The sequence below is a fragment of the Sturnus vulgaris genome, chromosome 3, assembly GCF_052056855.1.
Source record: "Sturnus vulgaris isolate bStuVul1 chromosome 3, bStuVul1.hap1, whole genome shotgun sequence".
NCBI classification, from domain to species: domain Eukaryota; kingdom Metazoa; phylum Chordata; class Aves; order Passeriformes; family Sturnidae; genus Sturnus; species Sturnus vulgaris.
Window position 1 is genome coordinate 44,423,161 of NC_142245.1, and position 20,394 is coordinate 44,443,554.

Sequence of the window (20,394 nt, forward strand, 5' to 3'; positions counted from 1 at the left end):
GATGGAGTTAGAACTTACTTCTCAAATTCAATATAAACTAAATGGTCCTCATAATAGATTGCTTGTGAGGAGAAGCTGTCAAATTCTTGATTAGCTATTCTGTCAGAGAAGAATAGCAACGAGTCAAAACTATGGATGCCTTCCCAGGCAAGAATTTAGTGTTTTTCCAAGGAGCTCCTTCTGAAGCCATTTACCCTTGTAGTAATACCTAAAGCAGCTTTTAAGCAGACAGAATACCCCTCTTAAAATGAAATATGATGCTCCAGGGTGGTTGTAAAAGAAAATACTGTTTCTGGTTCAAGACACATGTAACAGATCATGGCAGTTAAAGCTCTTTGATGGTAGAGTGAAGCAGTATTGACTGCCTGGTTACTCTTGTGGGTCATTACCTTGTCAGTTAATTGGAAAGCTTGTGAGGGGCTTCTCTGTGACAGTGTTTTGTGGTAGAAGAAAACAACGTGGGAATAAATGTAGTTTAAAGCAGTTAGTAGTTGGTAACGATGCCTGGTTTGTACATGGTTTTGATTGTGTGCATTGTACGATGGGCTAATCTCTGCAAGGGGTAGGGGATTCCTCTGGTATCACTCTGAAGGCTAACAGGGATTTGAAACAGAATACTGCTGTGAAATTTGTACCATAAATGAAGCAAATACACTTGTAAGAGTCTGTGTGAATGCTGTATCTGTAACAAAAAGATCATTAGATTTGACTCTCTGGTTAAGCCAGCTGTCACTAGCTTGGATCAAATTAATTACTAACTAATGGTATCCTTTATTGATATAGGTCAGATTAATATAAAATTTCATTAAAACTATAGTTCCACAAAATTATCTTCAGTGACAACAGAACTACAGTTTTAAGTGGCAGCATTTGATTCTTTATTTATTTTTCAGTGACTTGTTAGAGACTCCTAAAAAAGAAATCTGGGTATAGAGAGACTGGTTTTTTTCCCATTCAGCACCTGGTCCTGAAAGTCTGCATGGGCTTGTGCATCCTTGTTAGCAATGAAGATATGACAACTTGGTCCTAGTTTGCAGTGCTGTTTTGAATGCATTGTCTCATAAAAGGTTAAAAAATTATCTCTCTCCCTGTTAGCTGTGTGAGTTCTGCAGAGCAGTGAAATGTATGAACCTGTTGGGGGGTGGGCTTTGTGCGAGGCAAGTAAACAGATTAGATTAAGAGCTCACGGAAGATATTTGTTAGAGTTGCCATCTATATACTGTTCTTCTGGCTATAACTGCACTTTACATTTTATTATGGCCTGGGTCTTTAGAGTTGAATTTTATAAGGCACTTTCAGTACAATTGGGTCAGTCACCCAGTATTCATTCAATTACACACTGCAGCCTTGCTGCTGCCCCTTGACATCTGTACACAAAGCCTGTCTTTTTTTTTTTTTACATAACCTGACCAGCTCAGATGCCAATTGTGGGAGATGCTGAAAGTCATTGAGAGCTCCAAAGCACAAGAAAAGAAATGGCTAAATAGTTCATTGCCTCTGGCATGCCCAGAGGCAAGCAGGGAGCTGATAATGGCATCATTACACCAGCAATACTTTGTGTTTTGCACATGTATTGCTGTAGAAAAGGGAGAAATTTGAGACTCTGTGAGAAATGTCATTAAACACTTTTACATAGGTAGGCAGCTGCAATTCTGTTTGTTTCATTGCCCAGGCACTGGGGTGGTAATGAGGTGACAGGCCTTGCTGGGCTGTAGATAGGAAAGCTGTGTGCTCCTTGGAGCAGGGTATTGTGGACAGCAATGCAAATAGGTGCCTCATTAATGTGATTAAATGGTATTCTGAATTCTGTCTCTGAGGCTATTTCACTCCCATGTGCAGTTGGGCAAGATGGTCCAACCAGCCTTTCTGTCGGTGATCAGTAGCTGAGTGCAACTCCAACTTCACATGCTTTTTGGGATTCATGCTCATGAAAATGCTGACTCTTGAAATAGGGCTCAGTATGTGCTGTGCTTGGAAAATAAGGGCAGGTTCTCAAAAGAAAACCGAAATCCATAGAAAAGAAAAATGAATAGGTGGCAGGAGCTGCGTGCATGTCAAAGCAGTTGCTCAGTCATCGTGTGCTTTCTGAGTAACAGAGGCTTTTGTTTCTTCCACCCCTAAAATGAATATGATGCTGCCTTGCCATACAAGAGTATCACTGAAATAAATCCAGTGATGTCTCTGATATGTTTGGATATTTCAGTGCTGAACACTAGAGAAAAGCTCAGAAATATCTTATTTGGGAAAAGTAGTAACATAGGTCATGAAAGAAGTAGAGTTTTTATAACACAAGTGTGAGGAAAAATTGAGATGCTGCCAATGGGGAGCGCTGACTGTCACGTACACAGAACTGAGGTGTTTGACAGAAAAGAAAATAGCGTGTGACAAAGTAATTGAACACTATATAAAAAGTGTACACCTCCCATGTCAGAGAGAAGGGAATATTAAAGTTGCAAAAATAACCTCTCTCCTAACTCTCGATGTTTGATTGGACTTGGATTTTTGAACTTTATGTTAAAAATGCAAATGGTGGATTTATTTACAAGAACCAAAGGTACAGGTTTACTTTAGATTTGGTAATATAAAAGTAGGAAACCTGCTATATGGAAAAAACCTTGCATTTTGGTCATATAAGTATGGGTGATGCCTCAATTTGAGCCCACTCTTCCATCAATTTGGTATGGTTTTTTGGATCTAAAGAGACTGAGTACTGGTATTTCACATAAAATTATTGTGAGAACAAGTGACTGTAGTTGAACTTTGTCTGGTAGAGTTGAAAACTGAGAGGATAGTAAACTGCCAGTTCTTTGTGTGAGAAATGCTTTTGTATTAAGTTTTTTGGATGATAGTCTAGCAAAGCACCAGTCCTGGACATTGCTGGGAACTTCTAAGTTTGCTTTAGGCATTATGATTACACAAATAATTATAATTGTGTTTCAAATGGTAAGTGAAATCTATATACTCGTTAATAAAGAACTGTAAAGGTTAAGGCTTATTAAAGATGTTGGTTAGTCACTAGCAACCCTGAAACTAAGCATAGTTTTTGTCTTGATATTGACTCTGTTGAGTTTGCATGAGTCAGCTTAACACTTTATTTCCATATGAAAATGTGTATTTTTTTAGCAGGCCATGTTGTGCAAAGGTTAATTTATTTAATTTATTTATTTTATTTTAATTCCTTCTAGCCTTCAGGAAAAAGAACAATTGTTCAGCACATCCATTAAAGAAACTACTGCCAAGGTAAGTACATGTTTTCAGTTCTTCAGAATATTTACAGACACGGATCATAGCACGCATCTAAATATATTAACTTTGTTTTAGGAAGTTGGTTTTGTGGTATTTCTCTGAGAAGATTTTGCACATAAATATTTCTAAGCACACACTGAAAAGCACTCCCCAACTTTTTGTTTGAACAGGCCACAAGGATTATAATACTTCAGGAAGCAGATGGAGTAATCTCTTCTTTCTCAGCTCTTTTACTAGTGATCAGTCCCCTTGCTCAAGTCTCTATTCAGGAACAGACTCCTCAACTTCATGAAATCGTGGTCATAGCGGAATGTTTTAGCTCTTAATACAGAATCTCTTTACTTTCCTCTCTAACTGGTTTTGTTGGTGTGAGGGGAAGAGCATAAATGAAGTACCTTTTCCCCCCACCATTTCACTAATAATCTAGGTAACAATCTAATTTTCATACCCTTTAAAAATAAAAAGAAAATGATATAGCATGTTTAGCATAATTAGTTTCTAACTAGAAATGTTAATATTTTTCCTTTATCTTTCTTATTTCATGGGCTCCTTTCAAGAAGTAGAACACTGAAGTTTTATTTCAGAATGGCCTAATTGCTCCATGGATGCTCTAGGAAAAAAAAAAAGATCCATTTACTCTAGCCAAATCATGTAGATCTATATGAAACAGGAAGTGAAAAATATTTCTGGGTTTTGATTAATACTGAATTTATACTCTGAAATAAACTTATTTTTCATGTTTTCTCTAATAGCACTCACCTAAATCAGTAAAAAATTTATCCTTCATAATCTGTTTTTCGAAATCCTTTTAAGCAGCACTTTCCCAGTGCACTGTTAAAAAGATGGTTTGAAGAATGCAGCACATTACTCTCTTTACTTCTCTTCCACTTTATTTTGAGCTCATTTTCTCTATTTCTTGCTTATATCCTCATCTTGGGAAAATTAATATACACTATAACAATGATTCCCTCTATATTTTTTAAAATAACTATGAATAAAGTATCAAGGAAATTATTGTAACTGACCTACAGCTCATCTACTAAGATGAATGAGACATTCAATAGCTCAAAGTGATGTTTCAAGTGTTGTTTCAAACTATTTGCAAGCTAAAACTTAAGGTATGGGGTTTCTTTCCCCCAGAAAATGTCTCATGAGTATCTAGAGACTTTCAATAACAGCTGAAGCATTGTGTAACAATAGAGAAGTCTATGAGGTAGCATTTGACAGCTTGATGTTTTCTTTCAGTTTTCAATAGATAAAATACTATTTTAATTTTATTCCATTCCAATGTGATGGCTTTTATTTGTTATAGAAGATAAATAGGAAGCATGTAATGAGACTCCTCCAAATAATTTCCTATTTAGTTTATTCATATCATCTCATCCTATTATTTTCAACTCAAAATAAATAGAGCCGGTCGTTTAAACCTTTTTATTGTATGGGGAAAACATTCCTTTGTCAAAGGTCTTTCCTTTTCCCCTGTGCCACTGGCATTTCTATGGCCTATTCTGCTTCATCTCTCTTGTTTTCAGCTGTGGCTGCAAAAGCTAACTTCTGCCTGCTAATGAAGAGAGTGCTGTCTCTTATTCACTACCTTCCTTCAGAAATTAATATCTGCTTTCAGTAATGGCAAGATTGTGCTGTGTAGGAGACCAGATAGACTGTTCCTTCCTTTAGGCAGTGTTAGCAGAATTTCTTTATCTTTTCCATGGTGCTTTTTTAAAGAAACATGAAGGTTACTCAAAACTTCTTTTCTCTTGAGGTGATTGGAGAGTGAATTCCAGTGCTTTACTTGCTGTCCTTGTCCCTGTTTTTGCCACTTTTAGATTAACATCATATGCTGGGAAGATGGAAGAGGATGACAATGAGCAAACTTGCCTTTGATATTTTGCTGTTTTTCATCTTGATTCCGCATATCTTTGCTAACCAGCTTCCTACTGGTTTCAGATAGACTGCTTTTTTTTGAGTAACATTTCAGTCTGAATGCAGATTTGTAAGGTATATTCCTAAACAAGAGCCTTTTTTAAAAAAAAGAAGTCTGCTTTAAAAAAACCTCAAAAACCACTGAAGAGGATTTTAAAATAAATACAATAATACTTGGCTGCAAATACGCTTTCCTGAAATTGAAAGTTTTTTAGACTTTGAGCTTGCTAGTCTGTGGGTCACAGCAGAGCTGATCACTGAGAACAAGGAAAGGACATTGCTGGAGCCACAGAAGCTGGTTAGAGAAGGATTCCAGTGTTCACTGGAGGCTCAGGACACTGGCTCTGTGAATGTTCACCGTCTTTGTTGGCTAAGAAATTACCTCTCCTTTGTGGCTGAATAGCTACTATAATGAATAATGGTATCTATTATGAAGATACAATAATTATAAAAAATGAAAAGAAATGGAGTTTGTAGAGTAGACCTGATGTAATGCAGAAGCAGTGCCATTATTTTGGGGAATATTACTTTGTCTTTCCCACTTGCTCATTTAGTTTTGTTGAACTATGCCATATGATAGGTCTGAAGATTAATGTTGTTCATTTATCTACAGAATACATGTGACATAGATACAAGCAGAGGCCCAGCAACCTACTTATCTCATGTTCCAGAAGAATCATCTCTGAGTTGGAGGGACTGCCTTTCTGCTTCTGGTCCCTACATTTGGTCCATTAATAAAGAGTGCCAGCAAGCTTTGTTCTGACAGGGGGGCTTACAAAGTGGACAGTGCTCACTAGAAACTGATTAAGCATCCCAGCTTATTTTGCATAATTGCCAAACAGCTGTCTAGTGATAATGACTTTAACTTACTACCAGCATGGGATATATTCATGCATTTTTCCTGGAGCTGAAAGATTCCCCATCTAATTGCAATTCACTGAGCCATTCAATGCCCCTAAAGAGAGAGTACTGCTCGGAAAGAAGTCATTAAAAACTTTCAGATTTATTTTGGAGATGGGAGACAGAAATGGCCTTTGGGTTTTTAAGGCACATTTATTCACCTCTGACAGGTTCGAGCTTTTAAAAACACTTTAACTGAATTAGCTGGTGAGTCACTTAGAAGGGGGTATTGAAACAAATTGAAATATCTGGGTATTTTAAAATTATAGTAGGGGCAGAAGCCATGTGTGTTTTTAAATTAGTAGGACGACTCTTTACAAGTAACAGTTACTGCTTGGAGGATAGTTCTGTTGACTCAAAAAAATTACCTATTTATAGTTAACAGATAATCTCAATAAAGGAAGAGGGTGTTATTAATTTAAAAGGATTTACAGCTAGTGTTATATATGAATTATCATTTAATTGTACAAACAGATAAACCATTCAAACTATAAAGTTTTGCTCTTTAAAAAGTGAAATAAACTGTGCTTCTGCTAATAAGCATAGCACTTGTTTTTGAGGAAGGAAAAATAAAAGTGAAGGAAGGCAGGGAAATTTCTCTCTGGAGATTACCTTTCAAATTACATCATTTCTGAACTGGCCTGTGCCTATCTTGACAATTGCTTTAGTTTTGGTTGCAATAAATGCAATGTTTTCTTAAGTGTCAGCTACTATTTTAAGAAAGTGTTTGGCATCAGCCTCCAGAACAAGGGATTTCCCCGAGTTCAATTAAGGGTTTTTGTTTGTTCATTTTGCTTTTCTTCCCAAATGATGCAACATTTTTGAATATGTGGGACTTGTATAAATTTTGCATGCTGCATAAGCTCCTTCTGAGGCGGTAATGTACACTGAAAAGTACAGAAACAACTGGATTTCCTTTATATTTTTTTTTCTCTATTTTCGCTCTCCATGTTTTCAATACCAAACCGTGTTGATTGCCGAAGGACCTCCAGTTAAAAAGACAAAAGAGAGCAAGGGAAGGTTAGAAACCTGAACCCTCGTCATCTGTGTGTCCTGATTTGTGAAACAAAGTACATTGTCAAGCTGATATAGCCTTATTTGTTCCCTGTGCAAAAAATAAAGCTGCTTTGTCTTTTTTCAGTTAAAATGCAGAGCATGGTAGATTTTGTATAAAAATTAGTGCACATTGTATGTTTTAGAATTTTAATCTCCAAATACTGGTTTCCTTATGCTCCACTTCAAGCATGGTGACTAATGCTGAAATTGTGCAGTATTTGTGAGGTGGACTTTGTTCTGTGTGCAGCCTCTGTGTTTAGTAGTGAAACATGTCCTTTCTCATGCAGGTAGCTAATGTTAATACCATTCCCTGTTTTAATAATAGAAAGTGCAGCACAGCCTGGAAATTTTGATTCAATGTTGGGTGTTTCTGTAAAGACATCACTTTTTATTAAGCTTTTTTACCTTGCTGCAGGATGTTATGTCATGTCTGTTAACCAAGAACATTTGAAGCCCCATTTCAACTGCCTTATACTTTTACATGAATGAATTCTATATCATGGCTGTCTGCCTCAATTTAGGTTTGCACGAGTCAGAAACTCTGCAGTACTTTGAGGAGGAAAGTGAGTGATATTGAGACTCAACTACCAGCTCTACTCGAAGCCAAAATGCTGGCTGTTTCAGGTAAGTTTTAAGTGATGAGAAGGATTAACGGTGTTAAGGAGTGTCTTAGAGCAGTTACTGACCTCTTCATGACAGACTTGTTAGGGAAAGTTGTTCATGTGCTTGTGTAGATCCCTTGAAGTCGTGACCAGCCTGGCAGAGCAGGGCTGTGCTATGCCTTGTGTAAGGTACTTCAGGTCCCTCTCCACAGTTTGGAGCTACTGGCAAAGCTGATGCTGTGTGGTAGACCATTAACATGCAAAACACATGGTATTTTTCCATAGGAGAAATTTATGTTTAATCATGAATGGCTGTTCCAGGACTCCTCAAGTTACATTCTTAGAGCTCTCTAGCTAAGTTGTAAATGGCTAAGGTATCATAATTACAAGTCTGGCTTTAAACGACACTTTAAAATGGAATACAATAATTGGCAGCTTCTGCTGTTCAGATCATTAAACAACTAATGTTGGCAGCAAAAGAGCACTTTCATCCTTGGAGCACTCATGCATGTTATTTACAACCAATAAAACACTGAAATGTGATTACAGAGTGTGATACATGCCACTTGCTTGGGATTGCTGCACTGTTCACCAAGGAAAAAAGGCAAATCACAGTCCTTTCTTTTAAGTTGGAAGAGGTGGGTTTTCTAATTCAGCAAATGGTTTGCAAATACTTCAGTAGGTGCCTCAGAGAGGAAGCTGAGTAGAAGGGAATGTGGACTAGAGTGCAAGGAATTTTCCAATGTCACACCAAGTAAAGAAAGGCTGAAGAGTTTTTGATACCTTATATCGAGACGAGATGTAGCTCTCCATATGTGATTTATCTTTTCAATTATATGCAAGAATCTCTTGCACACACAAATTATTTTAAAATGAAATCTTGTGCAGTGTCACATGTTTGTTTGCCAGAAGTGGATAATGTCAGGCTTGGGCAAAGTCCCAAAGGAAATTAAAGCCCAGATCTTGTATTGGTGCTGAGCATGCTCAATTTCCTTACTTCTCATAATACCTTTTAAAAATGGAAATCCTCTTTATTTCTCTCTCCACCTCTAAGAGGTAAACCAGGCAATCAGCCCTCTCTGCCTTTAGACTGTTTAAATGTCAGTAATTTTCTCAGCTTCGGAAAAAGGGTTTTAATGGCTTGGGAACAAAACAGCCTATAAACTGGACATGCAACTGCATGTAGGAAGCAGTTGGCCGGAAAAGCTGTATCTCAGTCTGACACTTGGAGAGAGTGAAAGACAGCTTGAGGATCATTTCCAAAACATTCATAACAGCATTTTATACTTGTTAGCTCTTAAAAGAGGTTGCTTGTTTCAGGAATGAATTCCAAAGGCAATTTAATGCTGCTCTTTCTGTAAATTGTTTTTACAATTGTTTGACTGCCTTTCTATGCTTTTTAAGAACTATCAGTTCAATTTCTTTGTACTGCTAAAAGCACTGTTTCTTTTTTTACTCTTGCTTCAGGAAATTTTAATGGCTGTGAATGGTAAAATCCTAATTTGTTAGTAAGACAAAATTCTGCATGGCATGGTTAAAAATAATGGATGAAATGGATACTGTAATTTTTAACCTCGTTGTAAGATATAGATGCGTTTAGTCAATGTGGTAGCACTTGTTTACATGAAATGCAGGGTTATAACCAGAAGACACAGGGGAGATACAAGAGTAAAAATAAAATTCTTTCTCTGAAGACCTGTAAGTAAAAAAAGAAAAAAAAATCTAAAAACACCAGAAATAGCTTTAGAGCATGAGGTGAATAAAATCAGAAAAGCCAAGATACAGGCTTAGTTTCAGCTAGCTAGCAGAGAAGCAAATCAGGAAGAAAAGATTTGATAAATGTAGAAGACGAAAGAGGAAGGAAGAGATAAAAATAGTGGGAATTATTTTGGTTTTTTTTTTTTTTTTTTTTAGCTTAAGGCAAAACCAGTGATTATGGATAATGGAGAAGGCTAAATTACTTTAGTTTGTGTATTCCTGTGTTAGGGGTAAATGAATGACACCTCTTAAGGAAGGCATAGTTAAGAAGCAGATCTTAATCTTCTAAATACTGTCTAAGATTTAAGCAAGATACTTTATGTACATATTTCCTGGTCTCTCAGTCAACAATGTTAATGAACAGCCTGGGTATGCTCAATTGTTAGAAGTTGGAAGAATGTTCAGTTGGGTAACAGGACAGTCTTGGAAGAGTGTGATGTTCAGAAGGAATTATAGTGTGCATTTGTAAATATGCAGTAATAATAAAGTTTAGTGGTCATATTTAAAGGCTTTCATTTAGTCTGGAAACATCAGGCAGGGTTAAATGTCTGTTACTTGTACTTCTTATGTAGCAGTTTGATAATTCATTCCAACAGTTTCTTCAAGAACACTACTAATAGATACTGAGAATAACTGTTTTTCTCTATACAGATGTCACATAATTTTTGATTAAAGTAGCATTTTTCTTGAGGAAGCAGTAAGAGTCAAGTGACTTTGGAATAGTGTCAAAGCAAAAAGATGACTATCCCAAAAGTTAGATTAGATGAGCTAAAGAATAGAGTTAAGTGAAAAATAGCTTTCAGAGTTTATATGTGGTGACTTAATGATGTGATGACTTGGAAAGCATCATATATATACCTCAGCCTTTAATGGCTTTCTTGACAGCTTCAGACAACATTCGTTTGCTACATGGACTGTACTTTCTAATACAAATACATTGATTTAAAATACCGATGTATTTGCATCAAAAAATGTAAGGATATAGTTGATATTATTTTTGGAGGAAAATACCGTGGTAAATGCAATGTAAGTATAAGTTCTATTGGTCTTACCAATGCAAAATTGTGGAATTTAAGGCTGTATGATAAATGATACTGTAGAGATGTAAGAGACAATACAATGTATATAAATGACTCTCCTTCCTATTATTTCATCCTGGGAAGAAGTGTAAATTTAAATTTGGAAGAGAAAAAAGACGCTTTGTGAATATTTTGATTATTGAAGGCTATAAAAATACATGTAATTAAATTCCAGTGAGCTTTCTTATGGGAAAAAGAAAAGAAGCCCATACTTACATGTTCAAGAGGTATTTCTATCAACAGGTACAATTCAGAACCTGTGTATCAACACCTCACTTACATCTGATTAGCCTGTTGGGACGAATAACTAATAGTTAATACTCTGAAGATGCTAGTCCAGAATTTCCCTCCAGAGATAATTAGAAGGATCCTATATTGTTCCAGTTATTAAGTCAGGAGCCTTAGGTAATTATCAATAACAAGTACTCCTGATGTCATGAGTCGTTACTGTTGATATGCACAATTGTAAATTCTCATCGATGAACTATTATAGTTTAGCATCTAATAGGTCTCTTTCTAATTATAAAAGAACCTTTTAATGTCAGTGCATAGAAACATGCATATGACTTTTTTTCATTACTGTGTTACTATTTAGCCTGAAATTTTTCTAGGTAATAAGATTTGAAGCTGGTAAGAAAATTCAAATAGGATGATGTTTAAGCAAGTGTGAACATAACTGTAGAAATATTATTGAAACTTATTTTCATACTTTGAGCTGTTTTATACAAGAGGAGATAATAAGAAATGGTGTGTTTCTGGTGTTTCCTTAGTGAGAAAATAACTTGGGAATAGGAAGGATGATGCAAACTAAAATGAATTTTTAGTCCTGTTTCATCTCTTTCCTATATTTGAATAAAATTTGAATAAAAGGTTTATGGAGGTACATTTTACAATGTTTTCATAGACTGAGAACTTTTTTTCCTCTTGAGAATGCATGTTAACATGGGACTAGATAGCCAGAAAGTGGCATAATGGGAAGCTAACCAGGCATGAATGAAATACTGTGTTTATTATCCATGTGTACATTATACTGTGTAGTTACCCATGAGATGCATATCATTAATTTTCCTTCTGTTTTTGAAAACACAAATTAGATCCAAACACAGAAGTTGGAGTGAGGTGACTTGTAGTTTGAAAATTTTAAAATTATCTATACCAATAAGAGATCATGTGTCATGGTCCTATAAATATCATTGCCTCTATTTCATTAAGTACTGGAAAGTGGGAGCTGCTTGGAAATGATGTTGTGGGATGATTTCCAGCAGACTATGAGTTTTTTTTCCTTATGTCAATGTAAAAGCATAGTTTTATAAATAACATGACATAAATACTAAATAGCATATTTCACAAAACCTAATGTTAGGACAGTTGCCTCTTTGGCTGCTCTTTGATGCTCATTTAAGGCAAGTTCTGCATGGATCCAACTGTAACAAAAAGAGACCCCAACTTTCCAGATTTGGTGCTAAGTATTCCTGTTGGGAATGAGTATATCAGAGAGGGGACAGAGCCATCAGGCTGGAAGATGCCAGTGCAGATGGAAGGACGTTTTCAGCCATCCATCTGTATTTTCTGCTAATGTGGAGGCCTTGTTTTCATGCTTCTGCTGAAGTTTGTCATTTCATTCAGAAATATGGACACGTGGTTCTTTGTATGATGTCTATGGTATGAGTTCTTCCCCAGATGTGCCACATACAGCTCTTAATTTGTCTTTCACTGGGAGGTAGTAGTGTTCCTGGTTTCTTTATCTTTTCTGAGAACTGTTGTTCTGTAATGGTTGCAGAACTTGCCTAATCTTTGAGCCCAAAATAACAATGCTGCTTTGTGGCTTCTCTTGAAGGCTCAGTTTTTTGATGAATTGGAATCCAATAGAGGGCTGCATCTTGTCAGATGACATAGCTGGTTCCACACTTTCCTTTTCCTGATTGCAGCAGCAGCCTGGGTTGATGGATCACAGCGTATTGAGGTTAATTTTGCTTCATGACTGCAGCGTCTGGTTCCAGCATTCAATGTCGTTTGTGGTCATGTCTTCCTACAACACTCACTTTACACTCCACGAAATAAAATTTGCCACCATGTATTGGCACAAGCAGTGTACTTCCTGGTGCACCTGTTAGATCATTTGAAAAATAATTCTAGTGAGTCCCCCAAATCAACTCTCAAATGGTTCCTCAGACTTCAGACAGCTCTGTGTTGTGGTTTGTCCCCTGCCAGCAGTAAACTACTATGTGGACATTCTCTCTGCTCACAGTGGGGGAGGAGAATTGGGGAAAAAAAAAAAGTAAAATTTGAGAGTTGAGATAAGAACAGTTTAATAACTGAAGCAAAATAAAATATAATAATACTAATGATGGAGAATAACAGCAATAATAATGGTAATGGAAAGGAGAGTGAGAGAGGCATAAAGCCCAAGACAGGCAGGTGATGCACAATACCTGTAAAGTGATGCTTACCACCCACAGACCAGTGCCCAGCCCGTTTCCAGGCAGCTATTGGTCCCACCCAACCAACTCCCTCCAGTTTATTTGCTGAGTATGATGTTCTGTGGTATGGAATATCCCTTTGTCCAGTTTGGATCAGCTGTCCTGGCCGTGTTCCCTTCCAGCTTCTGGTATACTTGTTTGCAGAGCATGGGAAACTGAGATGTCCTTGATTTTAGGCTAAGAACTGCTCAGCAACAGCTATAAACATCAGTGTGTTATCTGCATTGTTCTCTGCCTAAATGCAAAACACAGCACTGTACCACCACTAAGAAGAAAATTAACTCTATCCAGCCAAAATCAGGACAGTATGCTGTTTGTCTTTTTAATCTCATTTTCAAGTCAGATTGTTGGATGTTACTGGCTTTCAGTGAACTTCAAGGGTAATTCATTGTAGCTGAAGTTCGAGCATGATATGTGACCAGACAGCAGAAAATCTTCTCTTCTGTTGGAGAAGTCAGTCATGAAACAACTTACTCTCTTCCACTCCTCTTACCTAAGCGGATCCCTGGAGCAGCAGAGAAGGTCAAGTTATCTCTTTGGCAGCTCCTTTTCTGTGGTTTTGCTCAAAGGAGACATCTTGGTTGGAAGAGATGTGAAGGGAAGGTGCTATCACCCTGGAGAAAAGGCTGTGCGTCTGGACGGCATCAGAGATAACACTTGTGGAAGGGGACAGTGATGTCTCTCTTTCCATTGTTACTACTAATTTGGAATGTTATCACTTCGGGATTTATTTATTTGTGCTCCCCACTGCCCTCGTGTTGTTCTCTGGTGCCTGATTCAGTCCAGGTACAAGAGGCTCTCTGTGACTGACAATTGCTCCTCCAAATGTATGTCTGTGGGGTCTCACACCTTCTTCTAGTTGACAATTACCTTTCAAGATCACATCAATCATGTAGCTGTGTTATGCTTCATAAAAGCATTGACATGTGTTATTGCTTAAAAACAATAATTGCAATTCAAATGCGCTGGATTTCTGTAAAATGTTTCAGGAGATGGTAGACTGTCCCATATTTGCAGTTTATTTTTTCAGAGGTGCAAACACACTGGCAGTCCCTCCAGAATCTTACATTTCTGTCATGTTTTTAGCTTTTTCCCTTTCCTTTGTGAGTAGGTGAATGATATTTATTTTCTTCAGTTTCTTTTGTGGTGTTGAAATCACTTTGTATCCTCATTAATCACAGGGTGGAAGATTTTTGGCCTTGAATTCCAGTACCATTGATAAATACTGTGGTGCCAAATGCCCTAAGCAAAAATGTAAATTTTCACTTTCTTATGAATTATTAAAGGTAGTGCTGTAAATAGATGAAGAATTAATTTATAGATAATGATGAAGAATGACCAGTCTACTCTGTTACATTTAAGCTAGTGTGCAATAGATATGCTTTATTATTAATGAAGAAATTACTCCTTTGTTTGTACTACAATGAACATATTATCACTGGGGCTGAGACTTCTCTCTCTGCTTCAAGTATAAATAATGGTTACTATGAATGTATGTAACTTCTGCCATAAATTTGAGAAAAAGCATGAGTAAAAAATTTGTGGACCCTTAACTTTGTCTTATATTTTGAAGGGCGAAATATTTAATAAAGCTTAATTAATAATGCATTTCTTGTTTTTTGGTGAAACCGGGCAGATTTCAAACTGTATTTTTAATCAATTTGTTGCTGGAAAAATGTATCAAAATAATGGTATTTTACTTCAATACTACTAAATGGGCAATAATCTGCCCAATATAATAAAATCTGACAATTTGGTGTAATAACGGGCATGAGTTTGTGGCATGTAACTATATCTATAGAAAATATATTTGATGTGCAGAGTACAACATAGTTGTAGCCATACAAGTAAAATTTTAAGAATAGGGGAAATATACTAATTTTTACACTAAGTAAATCAATTATATAGCTACTTTCTGCCTGGATATTTTTAAAGTTTTTACTCTTTTTCCTGTGTGGGTTGTTGTGCTTGATTTGGCTGGTATTTTTGGCATTCACATCAAGCTGCTGGAGCTTACCTGATGTCACTTTCTGTAGAGGATGAAGGATGCATGGGAGGAGAGAGACCCAGAGGGCAAGATTAAGGAGGAAGATTTACTTTTTTTGTTGCTGTCTTTTGAGATAATGGTAATGTGCAGTCCCTCAAAGTGAAGTGTATATACTCAATTCCTTATGATAGTGCATTTGCAAGCACATTACCTGTTCAGAGCACTGGTACTGCAAGTTTGCTGCCCCAATTTGCACCCAGTCTCTTTACATGAACATGGATGCAGTGGCTAAAATTGCACATCTCCAACAAGCATCACTGTGAGACAGGAGGAAAGATGGGAAAAGTGGCATCTTGCTCTTCAGTCCCCTTCACAAAAATCTCTGTCCCATGCCCTGGTTTAGACCAGAATCTCAGCTTTGGTCTTAGACTGTTAATTACTTAGCTTTGATTTTTATACAGATTTTCTGAGCAAGCAGTCCTACTGGCTGTCTGATTTTTGAGTTTCCTAGGAAGAGTTAGACTGTCTTAACTAATATCAGCCAGCTAGAACCCTCTCACTGGTATGGCTGTGCAAAACAAATCTGAGTGGTTGACAAAGTAGCAGTTATTGCATTCACTTAGGCAAACTAATTATTAAATTATCAAAAAGAAGAATTTTAACATTTTGAGAGTGTTAGCAGAATAAAATATCTTGATGTATGTTTTCAGCATGTTTGTATGGCATCTAATGTGACGTTGTCTCAACAACAAAAAAATTATCCAACAAAACAACAGCAGAAAAAAAACAACCCAGGAGGGCATGTTTTTCAATGCTGGGAGCTATCGATTATATTAATTTTTAAATTAACCTTCTCATGGAATGCAGGAAGCAGTTAGTTTGGTTGCTGTGATTGAGGTCAGAGCTCATTAATAATGGTACTTGTGATGCCTGAGTTTTTATATGCTCTTCTAAGTTTTCACTGGAGACTTTCAGACATTTTTGCTATCATGGGAAGCTACATCAGGTAGGGTCTCTTTTGCTTTTGGGTTTGTATCTGCTGCCATTTCTTTGTAGCCTGAGTTTTGATATAAGCTTCTCCTCTGGGAATTCAGATCTATTCAGTGTATATATAAAATTTTCATATGCAATATCGTACCTTTTGCCTTGCTGTCCTCTGAAATGTAGCAGCAGGCTCCAGGTTCTAATGAAGATTTTCTCACCTTCATGTTTTATTAAGCCTCCTGTGCTTTGATGCTTAGGATGAGTTCAGGTGCATAAAGGTGGACTCGGGTCTTCTTGCCTTAGAAGCATCTGAATATTTGCCATTTATTCCAGTGATTTTGTCTTGCTTATTTTGCTGCTTTGTTTTGCCCATTTGGAAACATGACAAATTAAGGTAATAAAATGTGTGCTGCTGTTTCCCAGTAAAACACTGGTAAGCCATAAGATCCTACTATTTTTAAGATTCTACATATGCTATTTGTAAAGCATGTTTATATTTATTTAATTGTAATTGTAAGACAGAAGTGGCAAGTAGGGTTTTAACTGGGAATTGGAAGTGAAGGACTTTTGACCTGTTAAAAAGAAACAAGAAAATGTCAACTTTAAATGGGGAAGAGGTTGAATGACACTATCATAGCCTTGGGGCTAAAAAAAACCCAAAAAAGCAAATTCAAAGCAGGACTACCATGCTTAGTTCTGTCTTTAAACTTATTTGATACAGTATTTTCCAAAATTTTGTTAAGTGCAGCCTCCCTTTGGCACATCTGCCCTCATATAGCCACTTGAGTTTGCAGCAGCGTATTTGCTCCAGGATAATGGCTGTAGGTGTTGGGTGGAGGTGCTCCTGTTCACTCTGGCATTCTGGAGGAATGGAGCCTCTCCTGGCAGCTGCTGGTGGTGGTTTGCCATCTTCTGACCAGTGTAAACACTTGCATCCTATTCTTGCTTCCTTGTCTTGAAGAAACAGAACAGCAAAAGCGTTCCCTTTTACGCCTTTGTGATCAACACTTTGAAGACTCTAGGTCAAAAAGATGAAATGCCACAATTTAGGATATTCTGATGTGGATTTCGTTGCTTAGATTATGTGTTAATATGTGGAAATAAACTTTTCAATTGATCTGTTGTGTCTAAGCAACAGTGTATTGCATTGTGTAAACAAAACCAAAAAGAAACCCTTACATCTGAATAATGCTGGTGGTATTATAAAGTGATTTCAGAAGTCTAAAGTCATTACACGTACTTCAGAAACTGATGAGACATTTGTGTTATGCTTCAAGGCTAAATCTTCTAAGTGCCTTTACTTACTAAATACCTTTACTTATAAGATTATATCACCAAATTTTTGCTAATTTAGGATATCAGAGCTTAAGTCTTATGCTAAAGATCTTCTTTCTTTTATTGGGCAATTCTATATGAAAATTATTTTGATCAAGAATTCCTTAGATTAAAGCGTTGTGGTGGGGTTTAGGGGTTTTTTTTTGTGTATTTTTTGGTTTGGTTTTTTCCCCCCCAGCCAAGTATCTCAATCATTAAAATGATTCTGGTACAATTATATAAATGTAGCATTGTTACTCTACTGCTATTTAAAAGTAATTTAATAACTGAGTATATCACTGTCACTTTCTATTTGTTGCAAAAGACTTCTTCGCAAAGTAAGGAAACATTCCTCTACAGCTGCTTTTAAAAATGGTTTTCAGAACATTTAAGTGGATAAATGTTACTAGGCTACACTCTTAAATCACTTGGGAGTTGAACTTTTTACTCTGGATCCCTGTCCAAAGGAACCAGACATTTAAAAAAACTCCAGAACAGTGTGAGCTGGTGCTGCCAAGGCCTTCTGTCTGTGACATTTCGTGCTTCAGGGAGAGCCAGAAGCAGAGGATTGTGACTTCTGAATGTGTTCTCTGAGAAGACCATCTCCCCAAGGTCTTTGCTTGAGGTGCAGCCCGTTTAAGAAATGCATTGTGTCATTCACGAACAGCCTTCTGGTGCTTGTTACAAAAATCAGCACAGAGCTGCCTTGTTCAGGGAGGGAATACTTTAGGGTGCAGTGGGTTCATGGCCTCTATTTCAGATGTGCTGTGCATTGAGGGGTCCTCCAAAAGAAGAAAATGGTCTGATCACGCTGCAACAATCAGTGAATTACAGTACAACATGATTTGAAGTGCAAACCCTTAAGAACAGGTTTCCTGAAAAAATGTAAATTGTATCAATAATTAAAGAAAATAATTGTATCTGATTTAACCTTACACGCAGAGAAATGGTATTATTTTTGTAATATTAATGAAATGGATGCTTGCAAAGCAGTTTTTCTTTTTTTCCTCCTTTGAGTTGCTGTTGGGAAGTATAATTGCCTAATTTCCCAGGATTGCTACGTCAGCTGATGTTGCAAGTGTCTGCCTCATTGTCTTTTTCCTCTTTCTTCCCCTGCCCCCCACAAAACATGCAGGAAGTAATTTCGGCACTGCGAAGGATCTTGCAGAAGAAATAAGATCATTAACATCTGAGAAAGAGGGACTGGAAGGACTTCTCAATGAACTTTCGGTTCTGAGTGCCAGAAATACGCAAAAACTAGAGAGAATTAAGGATGACTACACCAGATTGAAACAAGAGCTTGAACAAGGAGAGGCTGCCTTTGGTGAGTAGTTTACAGATTGTTACAGCTTTTTGCTCAGACTTGATCTCCTAAAGGTTTGCTGGGTTTGATGAATCATTCTGCATTTCGCAAAGCATACTGATTGTTCTGAGGGAAGTCTGGCAATGACCTGCAGAAGCAGTATGTTCAATATCCTCTCAACTGTTTCCCCTGGAGTTGGGAGAGGGATGAGGAACAAGGGATACCCCAGCAATAATACCACTTTCTGAAATCTGTCTTAGCCCAGCTCTCAAAACCTTTATTTTCTAAGCCCATTTTATCACAGTGATAATGGCATTGTGCTTGTGTTCACATACAGAGGAATATGTAGTCTTTATGCAGGAGCAGTAGATGTGTCTGGCTGTGACAACAGGAACGTGTTTAGTATATAAAACTAAGTGTTTAGTATGTACATATATAACCCACTTGGTGATGAGTCTCAATGTATGAGATTCCTGATTCTGAAAGTAAGTGTTCTCATAGTAAATCTGTGTTTGAAGGAGAGTTTTAACAACTTTCCAAGTGCTGCTCTCACACAACTATGAGCAGTGTGCTTGGGTTGTAGTGTCATGGTGGAATTGGGGAGGTTGTCTATGATTACTGGAAGGATACTGACAAGTTATCAAACAGCAAAGTCATTCCTAGACTTGACCTACTCTCGTCTGCTGTACACACTCCTGAAGCTGAAGCAGATAAAATGGCCTTGCTGCTTGCTTAAATGAAAAGGCTCAGTAATATTTGATTGACTACAATGTACAGTTAATATAATTATCTCTAAACTAAATGCAATCCTGAGAGATACTTTAAAGCTTTAGGATTTTGAAATGTTTCTCCTTTTTCAGGATTTTATGAGCAGTAGGTTGGGTGAAGAGAGGAACGTGCCTCTGTTTTAGAAGTGTATGAAGTTTCTTCATAGGCAAGTGGATAAGCAAAGCTATCATAGCAACAAAAAGATTTGTAGGCAGCTGGATACAGTGTTTTAAAAATGCATAGTAATGTACCTACACACACTTCTAGATAAGAATTTGTTTTTTTCGAATCTAGATAAAATTTTAAAAAATTATTCTCAAATTTAGTGCATTGTGATACAAACTGAGAAATGAATATCAGGCAATGCTTCTTTCCTTGAATTTTCAAGAGAGTTGAAAAGTATTCTGACCTTCTAATCAGCCCATTTTGTTTCTCTTTTATTTTAGGACAATTAAACTTCCTATAATACACATGTATGTTCTCATTTGTGTTTTAATTTAGCAGGGTTTTAAATCAAGCCTGCATAAGATGCTTGCTGAAGCAACAGAAATGGTATCAGTACATAGACTCTTTTTTTCCCTTTTGCATTTCTTACCTGACCTCCAGTGTTCACACAATTTGTGACAATAAATTTCAAAATACTGGGTGTTTACTCAGTAGATTTTCTCTTAATTTACTGTGATTCTGTAGGCATAAGGACAAATCTAGCCTTATGTTAAAATGCTGTCAAGCAGATACTAGTCAGAGATACATAAATTGAAACCTGACATCTTCCATTTTCACCATCCCTGCCCCCTTTACATGTGATCTACCCTGTTTTCTCCTTTAAAAAATGGAAATATTTGAGAACACTGGCATGGGTTTGATACCAACACATTTAACTGAACGTAAGCCTTCAGATACACTCTGGAAAACAGTTTGCAGATGGTGTCTTGAGGAAAAGAAGCCACCTTTATGGAACAGTGTTATTTTGCACACCACTTTTATGTTTAGA

General features: G+C 36.9%; 1 protein-coding gene across 4 annotated transcripts in view; it reads left to right on the top strand.

The window, feature by feature from the left end:
- DISC1 (DISC1 scaffold protein) overlaps positions 1–20,394 on the top strand; it is a 186,827-nt gene that overhangs the window by 72,990 nt on the left and 93,443 nt on the right. For all 4 annotated transcript variants that reach the window (XR_015802333.1, XM_088161499.1, XM_088161500.1 and 1 more), the window contains exons 7-9: positions 3,186–3,240; positions 7,647–7,749; positions 18,465–18,653. Coding sequence is in view for 3 of the 4 variants with exons in the window: in XM_088161499.1 (XP_088017625.1) it covers positions 3,186–3,240; positions 7,647–7,749; positions 18,465–18,653 (347 nt within the window). In the remaining variant the exon portion in view is untranslated. The remainder of the gene's footprint in view (positions 1–3,185; positions 3,241–7,646; positions 7,750–18,464; positions 18,654–20,394) is intronic.